We start from the raw sequence: 10,082 nt of genomic DNA, 5'->3' as shown, positions 1-10,082 counted from the left end.
GGTGGAGCATACAGGACCAAGAGGGATGACTCTGCCAAAACTATGTCCTAGCGTTTGCAAGGTATTGTTTTAGCTTGTCTGATTTGTTTTCATCATTCTGTAATTTTCATGTGTTTGTTTGCTACATGCTCGTAAGAGACTCATCTTGATCTTTGAAAAGTCCTCTGCTTCTTTCAATTTTAGTTAGAGACCAATTGGTTCATTGAAAGACCAAGTTTACATATTTCTACTTCTTTCATCCAATGAAAGCTTATCAGTATATTATTTTTGTTCCTGGTAAAGGTGGTGGTCGTGACTCGTGAGCAAGAGCTGATGTTGTGCAGAGGAGATGTCTCGAACTTGTCTCCGTCTAGACTCACACGAATGTTGCAGTCTCTCACTGGAATTGCCAAGTGCAGCCTTTGAAGGTATTGTGACAGTAAAGACTGAGACTTTCTTCTTCTCAGAGTTTTGCTTATGTCTGCTGATTCATTGCCTTTGAAGGATTATACAGATAAAACATTGCTCTACGGCAGACTTGAAGACAATCATGCTTAAGTATGGGTGTTGAGATAAGTTATCTTGTTCGTTGATCTTGTACTGATTGGTTCCCGTCTTAAGCATAAGTGTATATCCTCAAATCATTGTATTTAGCAACACTTGTTCTGTGTGCTTTTCAGATACTAGGGAAGCTTGAAGAAGGTGGAAGAGACAGATGAACCTCGAGGAAGGTTGAAGTGAAACAACGAGCTTGAGGAAGGCGGCGGCTTAGGTTTAGTTTTTAGGTTAATATGTTTTAATTAGTTTTTGTTTAATATGTACTTGTTTAGTTTTGTAAAATTGATTGTATTTGTAAACTGATTTTAATTAATAAATAAAATTTTATTTTTAATTATACTGATATTATTTGTACTTGACAAAAAAAGAAACTGATTTTAATTAATAAACAAATTGCTATATGTTAAATAAAATTAAAATTAATGAGCTTCAGTAACATTTATACCACATTATTATAAATATTAACAATTGCATACAAACTAACGCTATCGTTGTATAGTTAACTATGGCATACAACATATCCGCTATTAAAAGGGTCGGACCTATGATAACGGGCGCTGTCAGAGCGGTTTAAGAAACACTATTAAAACGAACTAATAGCGTTTAACGCCAGCTATTAATACCCACATTTCCTTTAGTGAAACCTGGATATTGGATGGCTACACATTTGGTCAACAAGGAAGCACATGTAGTGTATATAAAGCCAAATATTTCAAAGCTTCAAGCTTTTGCTTCAAAGATCAAAGCGCCTCAAAACTTGAATAATAGATCAGCCGTTTGATAACAAAATAAATAAATAAAATAATTACCTCTACTGAATGATGGTCTGAGGTGTTACAAACTCTAATTTACATGGTCGGTATATCAAAATTTAGGGTAAGTGAAGTGATGGTGCCAGTGTATCACGGTGAGGGAAACGATTAGGCGTGAGTCAATTTTGGGATGTGAACTCTAGATGTTAGATCAGATTTTTGCCAGTATACACCATACACCCCAATAACGAAAAATTGAAAATCAAACTCGTTAGAAGCTCGGAACAATGTTAGATATCTTGACGAAAGAAAAAAAAACTGCAAATGGAAAGATGCCACATGACGTTTTGTGCTTCCTCTATTTGGCTACATGTGTTATATATAAAAAGATATAAATTGGTAGACCACATCATATGGGCTTTTAATGGTTTTGATGACTCCATCCATTTCTCTTATTAAAATAAAAACATTCCTTTGGACTCAACTTTTTGTATTATTTTAAATTAAATACACTCTTATATTATAAATTAATTATGGAAACAATATGATACTACTATCTTTGTTTCTAATCAACATATAATAAATCTTGTGTCCTAATAATATAATACTTTTGTGGATCATGATTCGCGAAACAGGGCGGATTTTATTTTAAATTGATTAAACAAATTTTATAAATTAATTGAATGTTTTTTAGTGTTAAGAGAGATTTTATTTATATTATATTTATCAATCATCTGTTTCTAAATTGAAACCCATCATCTAAGAGTTTTTCATTGGGAACAGTAAATAAATGTTAATATATTTTTGTGTTTTTTTTGTCAGATCCGCACGACGACGCCGATTATGTCTTTTTTGAATCATACAAACCGTTTTAATAGACTTTTAAAGTCAGGGAATATTTAACAAAATTTCATTTACGAAATAAAAATGTTTTAACATTTTATTTTTGAGTATTTGTATATATATATATATAAATAAATATATTATTTTGTATTTATTCAATATGAAATTTTGTAAGATATTCTAAATTTGATTTTTTGTTAATTCAAATCTTTTTGTTATGAATTTTAATGAGATTTATGTAATTTATTTGATTAATTGTATAATATATTTTGATAAATTGTTTATTAAAATATTTTGTTTGATGTCAATTTATTGCATTTATTTTTATACATTATTTAATTTAATATGTAAACCTATTGAAATTTAAATGAATGTAATTTTCAATGAAAATATAAATAAAATAATATTTTTTGTCAACATTTCATTGATTATTGCCCAATGGGCAGAACTACATGGATCGGGTTTTAAAAATATAAGAGACCCAAAAAACAAAGATATACAACTTAATCAAATCCGAAGCCCCACTTTTATGTCCGCGAAGGACATCCTTATCACACCGCGTTTACAATCTTGAGCTTCCTTTGCAATACATGCTTCTCCACGTGTCTCTCATGTGAGAGTAAACCTTTCCGGTCACCGTAGAAGTTTCTCCGCCGTAAAATCCGACACTAATCATATCATTTCTTTGCAGCCTTGTCTCTCACCAGATTCCGATCAAATATATCTCCAATCCTCCTCCCCAACTGCTGTTTTTAGCCGGATTTTTTCATCTCCAATTGATAAGAACTGGGAAAACTCGATTTTGATTCAAAGAAACTTTTTACGGACCATTAAAGATGCCGATTCTACTAAGTCTCTGAGAAATCAGTCGAGATCAATCCACAAACACATAATACTTTGCATCAAGGAAACTTTTCTCAGATGCCCAATTCATGGCTCACAACAAGTGAGGGTAAAGATTAACATCCATAAACAAAATATATTAGGATAATTGTAAGAAGATAAAATTTGACATAAAACTAAACGGGATTTTTTTTCGAAGGAGGAAGTTTGAAGATTTATTAAAATCAAACTATTTTCGAAGATAAGAACTTGAAAATGAAGAACGGCTTCAAAATAGTTTGAAAACACGACAAAATCACCTAAGCGAAAGTATAATCCGCAACCGGAACAAAAACATTGATCTGATGATCATATATCATACAAAAAAAAACAAAATCTACATCTCTCGGAAAGATTTATGATTTGATAAGAGGGATGAAGAGAGAAACTTTTTTCTCCCTAAGAGAGGAGAGAGAAGTCTCAAGCTAAATAAAATAATTTTTTAATTTAATTGATTTGATATTTATTGAAATTATTTGTAGTATCTAAACCTGCAAAAAAATAAGTAAATTATTTTTTCGATTTTTTCAGAAATGATTTGAATATTTTAGTCAATAATTTGATAAATTAAATAATTTGAAAATAAATTGATAAAAATTTATTAAAAAATAAGACCTACTGTTTTATATGGTTTGAATACAAGATTAATCTCTTTATTATTAATAGAGAAGCAATTATTCAGAGTAACCTTGGTTTAGTATATTATTTACAAGTTTGTCATTTCCGCTGATGGGGCATCACCGGTATTCTCCCGAGCTATCTATACTATTATTTGCCAAGTAAATTTTCGGAATCGAGCTCTCACGTTAAAAGTTAGACTGGTTAATGTCGTTGTTATCCTTAATAAAATTTTATATATAATAATTTAATTAAAAACGAATTTTATATTAATAATATTAAATTTCTAAAAAGATAATTCTCATATATTTTGTTGTTATCTTGAAATAATCTTTTATATTTCTAAAAAATAAGATAATACTTATATGCTGTGTTGTTATCTTTAAATAATATTTTTATTATAAAAATTAAGATATAAAACAGTATATAATTAAATATTAATGAAGAAAAAACATTTGTATAAAAATATAGTCTAAAACATTTTATATATAATATTTTAATTAAAAACGAATTTTATATTAATAATATTAAATTTCTAAAAAGATAATTCTCATATATTTTGTTGTTATCTTGAAATAATCTTTTATATTTCTAAAAAATAAGATAATACTTATATGCTGTGTTGTTATCTTTAAATAATATTTTTATTATAAAAATTAAGATATAAAACAGTATATAATTAAATATTAATGAAGAAAAAACATTTGTATAAAAATATAGTCTAAAACATTTATAATATATGAGTGTTTAGAAAATTTCAACACAATAATTAATATATATATTTTAATGAAATTTGCTGTCATATATAAATTATTTTATGTTTGGTATAAACTTGTTAAGAATATAAATAATAACTTAACATGTTGGTTTTGAATTAACAAAATATAAAATAATAAATATCTATATAAAATAATAAATATCTATAAAAAGATTATGCCCGCACATGCGGGCAAGACACCTAGTTAGTTTTAATAGTCCATCGTTTACTAAAGAAATTACAACAAATACCAGTGGTATTTATGTAATATATATAGTTTGTTTCGTAAAAAAACTTACGCATATAGTTAATCTCGGAAAGTTAGGTTCTTAACGAAATTAGGTCGCTGATATTGTCGGGTATCTCGCCAGGGATCGAGTTTGACGACAAGTTTAGAGCTTTAAGGTTGCAGAGTAGAGTAATCGAAGTGGGTATCGATATTTTAACAGATTATGTGATAAATCGAGGAATGTGAGAATTCGGGTGGAACGAGAGGGAGACGAGAGATGGGGAGAGAGCTTTGAGTGCTGTGGAGGATATGGAGAGATCGGAGGAGCAGTTTTCGAAGGAGATGGAGGTGACGAGGCAGAACGGGGAGTGGGCGTCGCAGGTTACGACGGTGATTGGGAGTTTGGAGGAGGAACGGTGGTCGCATGGGTTTTTTACGGTGGGAATCTTGAGAGATTCGAGAGCTTTGAGCTGTTTTGGGACAAGGTGACCTTTGTGTAACTTATTTCAAGGCTGAGTATGAAAAAGGTTCAAAGCTTATGATTGGAGGTGATCACGGGAAGAAGTCATTGCTTGGAACAGAGGAGGTTGTTTTCTTTATTTCTTTTTAAATTATTGTCTTCTCTTAAAGTTAATGTTAGAACCCCTGAATTCTTGAATATTGAATTGGTTCCAAAATGTGCAGTTTGTGCTTGAAACTGGTGAATATGTCACATGCGCGATAGTGTACATTGAGATGATTTATGGAGTAGATGCACCGGTGATCATATGTCTTAAATTCAAGAAAAACAAAAGAACGTCTGATCCGTATGGTCTGGAGTCAGGAACTCCAATCGTGCTGGAGAAGAAAGACCACAAAATTGTTGGGTTCGTTGGACAAGCTGGTGACTATCTTTACAAGCTTAGAGCCAGAGTGGGCACCTATACCGAACTGATGCACAACCAATCAGATATACTTGGAGTTCGGATAAAACTATTTTGTAAGCTTGTCGAGTTGTACTGTGTCTATTGTTGTATTTGGTTTGTTTTAAGCTTTATGTATGCGTGTGTTGCTTCTATGCTATCTAAACAAATGATGTTTTCTTCTATTGTGATCTAATAAACTCTCAAACATTTTGATGGTTTCTTTCTGTCAATGGCCTGACGTTACATTTCCAAATGATCAAATCTGCAGCTTTATGTATGTGTGTGTTGCTTCATTGTAAACACTTTTTTTATAATGAATGAATGCATCTAATAGTATAATGGAAACCTAGAATACAGTCGAAACTATTTGAAACTACTCTAAACCATAAGATGATTGAAAGATTTAGAGGAGATTGATTCACTGAGTTCCAAACCATACTCCCAAATCTGCAGGTTCATCTACATGTGTTTTGATATTATTATGGAAAAGCAGTGTTAGTCACACTTGGGATTCATATTTTTCTCTATTGTATCCTCTTACGCAAGCTCTACTGGTTTGGAATTAACCACATTTTTCTTTTGAGCAACTGAATTCACCACTTTCTTTAGTTTGTAAAAACTGTTGTTGTTCCCTTTATCTTTCTTTGTATAATAATCCAATAGTCTTTTTAGTTTGCGGTTAGAAAAGATAAAAACTATATGTAATGAAAAATTATGTGAATTTGATAATATAATATTAATCTCATTCCGCGTAAGGCACAGATCTTAGCCTAGTAATTGTGTTATTTGAAAACATAGATATTAGTAGGCGTGGGCATATTAACCGAAACCCGAACCCGAACCGACCCGAAAACCCAAACCGAAAACCGAACCGAAGTTAAAAAAAACCCGAACGGGTTTAGGATTCAACCAGTCCGGATACCCGTACCCGATTGGTTATATTTGATACCCGAACCAATTACCCGAAGTGTCCGAATATATATATATATATATGTATTACTAACTCTAAACTTACATTTTCCATTCCCATTCATCTTTCCGTCTTTTCCTTCTTCAATGTATATGTTCAATACATACTCAAACTCATTTTATGACCGATTACATGTATGAATCACTATACTTTGCGATTTTGATTTATGTTTGATTACAAGTAGGATTTCCGATTTGTTTTCTCTTTTCTCTTTACACAGGCATGAGCTCAAACATTCATGATTATCCAGATTTGATTTATGTTTGATTTTGATGTCTCTTTTATTTTGATTTATGAATATATGGATTCTTTGCCATTTTCTATTCAAGTTAATACAAATAGAAATTACACAAAGAAAAAGAATACATGCTCGTGTTCCTAAACGTAATAACAAATCAGAAAGATCATAAATTTTATATTAAGTTGTTCAATCTTGTAACTATAACAGTATTGTTTCTGGTCTTACATGGTCAAATTAAAGATATACATAGATTTTTTATAATTTGTTACACGGTTTGGTTATACCCGAAATAACCTGAACCCAAACCTTAAAAACCCGAAATCGATCCGAAGTATAAAATAACCCGAACGGGTTCTGTACTTCTCCATCCGAAAACCCAAAAATCCGAAGCACCCGATCCGAACACGAACGAGTACCCGAATGCCCAGGCCTAGATATTAGTATACTATTGTTTCCATAATTACATTACAATATAGGTATGTATTTAATTTAAAATTTTACAAAAAAAAATTGGGTCCAAGGGAATGTTCATGTTTTAATAAGAGAGATGTCTCATCTTTTTAGAACTTTTTATCAATATTCTTCATATTATTTAATAAATAAAACAATTGACTAAAATACATTTGTGAAACAAAAAAATAATTATAATTTATTTTAGCATGTTTGGATACTACAAAATAATATTACTCGATATCAAATCAGGTAAATAATGGATTATTTAATTTATATTTTCATAAATATAAAATTAAATTCATTTAATTTAAATAACCTTTCATATTAAATTAAATACTGTACATAAATAAAAGCAATAAATTGACATAAAAAATTATAATTAAAATTTATGAAAATATATCATACACTAAATTAAATAAATTACAAAGGTTTTATTAAAGAAAAAAATTGAAATAACTAAAAATAAAATATAATAATATCTTATACATCTATATTATTAAAAGAGAAGTACAAAAGAGAAAGACCCTTTAATTTTACAATTTATTTACATTAGAATGCCATTGAGATATTTATTGAAACTATATTTAAGTATGCTTGTCTTTTCCTAATTTAAATAATAGATTTCCTTAATCAAATCTTAACCAAAATAGATTTTCTAATATATTTCATATTAACATATTAAATATTTTTAATATTTGTTAGTAATAAATAATAAAATAAAATATCACACATCATAATCAATTTATATAGCATATAAATAAAATATACGATAGTTATAAATATTGGATTTGTATATGATACAATGTGATGTAATAGACAATTATAATCACAAAATATAATTATTCAAAGTAATAAATAAAATTTTATGTTTTAAAATGTTATATTAACAATTATGTAATACATTTTAATTTACAAATATATATATATATTATACCATTAGTACAAAGAAAAAATTTAAAGTGAAAGCAAATTTTTATACGGTCACGGGTCAAGCTCTAGAAATAAGCAACAACAGCGTAAGATTATTTTTCTTTAACAAATGTATTTTAATAGAAATTATAGTTCTAAATATGTTTATATATTTTTAGGTATTTATAATTTTTTTTAAGGGATGCTAAGATTTTGAAATTGGAAAACTTATGACCCACCTCTATATTATTTTAATTGTGATAAAATTTATATCCGAATATTTTTTTTTTGTCATCGACTTTTACAGACTCATAGAGACTCTGTAAACCAAACTGGGTGATCTGCATCAATGTGAACAACGTAAGACGGTTGCATCGTAGCTCTATGGGCTAGACTATCCGAATATTTTATTAAACTTTTAATTTTAATTTTTATTATAACCGCAAAGATTAATTTTCAATATAAATTTATGTTTAAATACTACAAATGAAATATTCAATATAAAGTAAAAAATACTAAAGATATAAAATAAATACCCGTCCGGTCGGACGGGTCAAGGTCTAGTATATTATTATATGAACATCCATTAAAAATAACTACATTATACAATAAATATAATAACAAAAATAGTTTTGAAAATTTTCAAAATATATATGATCCCAAGATAATTGCTTAAGAGTAATTATAGGCAACAAATTTAAACCGGTTGTGATATAAGCCAAATTATAGTAAGATAAATTACACAATACAATTTTAATTATTTAAATTATGCACATAAAATAAATGTTATGTAACTAAAATCTTTCTTAACATTATATAACATTTAATTAATTTATAAAAAAATTAATTAATTTAAAATAAAATCTGAAGATCATGATCTAGTTTGATATTAAATGGAATCAAAATCAAATTTTCTAAAAAGGTGTTTAGTTTGAATTTTGATTTAGAAAATGGTCATGGTTATTGGTAACTATCATTCATTTTATTTCATAAAAAAATTTCCATATGTGTTTTGCATTAATACCTAAATGATATTTTCAAAATGTTATAAGATGAATCGGATATCCTATATATTAATTGATGATCATTTAAAAAGTTATAACCTTAAGTTTGAATTAATTAAAAAGAAACAATGCTTAGGTGTCACTTAATTGGGATGTCAATTTAGCTTACGTGACAGCTTAAGAATCAATCGAAAAAAATGTTGGTTCAAATCCAATTACTAGAGAACATTATACTAACCCAAAATATAAGAAGCGTGTATTCTTTCTTCAAATAAAAACTACATAATTACCTAATTGATTAACATATATATGACAATTAATGATTATGAATAATAAAGATTTGATAACAATTTTTGCATTCTCCTTCATTTTTGTTTAATTTTATATTATTAAAAAAATAAACAATCACATTAACCATATAATAAAAAAATCACTACAAGAAAACATATTTTTTACTAGGGCAGTATTCGTTGTAAATTCGTCGTAAACGGGGTGTTACGACGAATTAACGTCAAAAGACGTTTCGTTGTTAAACGTCCGTCGTAACGGAGGTTTCGTCGTAAACGACTCGTTACGTTTACGACGAAATATATTCCTCGTAAAGCGCAGGGAAAGGATTCGTCGTAAACGCCACGTAAGACTTCGTCGTAAATCCCACGTAATTATTTCGATGTAAAGCACACGTAAATACTTTCGTTGTAAATCACTCGTAAACATTTCGATGTAAAACCCTCGTAAATATTTCGATGTTAATCACTCGTAAACATTCGATGTAAACTCCATGTAATGTTTACGAGGAGTTTACATCGTTTCTTATTATATTATTATTAATTAGTATATAATAGATTTTAATTTATATTTAATATTCAGAATTTAAAATAATTTAAATTTTAAAACAAAATATGAAATTGGAAAACATATTTTTAAAAAGTCATACAATAATATTTAAATTCATAATACAAACAGAAAAAAAAAACTACAT

The 10,082-nt window shown here is 28.5% G+C and overlaps 2 protein-coding genes across 5 annotated transcripts in view; both read left to right on the top strand.

Annotated features, from left to right (window-relative positions):
• The window catches only part of LOC106298879, a 1,522-nt gene extending 703 nt beyond the window's left edge, over positions 1-819 (top strand). The window contains exons 2-4 of one of the 4 annotated variants that reach the window (XM_013735009.1): positions 15-61; positions 283-407; positions 484-819. In XM_013735009.1, the coding sequence (XP_013590463.1) occupies positions 15-61; positions 283-405 (170 nt within the window). In that variant the 3' untranslated portion in view covers positions 406-407; positions 484-819. Of the gene's footprint in view, positions 1-14; positions 62-282 lie in introns of all 4 variants that reach the window. The other 3 variants (XR_001261594.1, XM_013735010.1, XM_013735008.1) reach the window with 3 other exon arrangements.
• Positions 820-4,715: 3,896 nt separating this feature from the next.
• Positions 4,716-5,728, top strand: LOC106299435 (jacalin-related lectin 35-like). Its single transcript, XM_013735530.1, has 2 exons — positions 4,716-5,204; positions 5,303-5,728. The coding sequence occupies exons 1-2, from the start codon at positions 5,157-5,159 to the stop codon at positions 5,714-5,716; spliced, it is 462 nt and encodes a 153-aa protein (XP_013590984.1). The 5' UTR covers positions 4,716-5,156; the 3' UTR covers positions 5,717-5,728.
• The last annotated feature ends 4,354 nt before the right edge of the window (positions 5,729-10,082 follow it).

Source organism: Brassica oleracea, chromosome C6, assembly GCF_000695525.1.
Source record: "Brassica oleracea var. oleracea cultivar TO1000 chromosome C6, BOL, whole genome shotgun sequence".
Classification (NCBI taxonomy): Eukaryota; Viridiplantae; Streptophyta; class Magnoliopsida; order Brassicales; family Brassicaceae; genus Brassica; species Brassica oleracea.
Note: the sequence above shows the minus strand (reverse complement) of the source record. Positions and strands in the feature narration are given on the sequence as shown.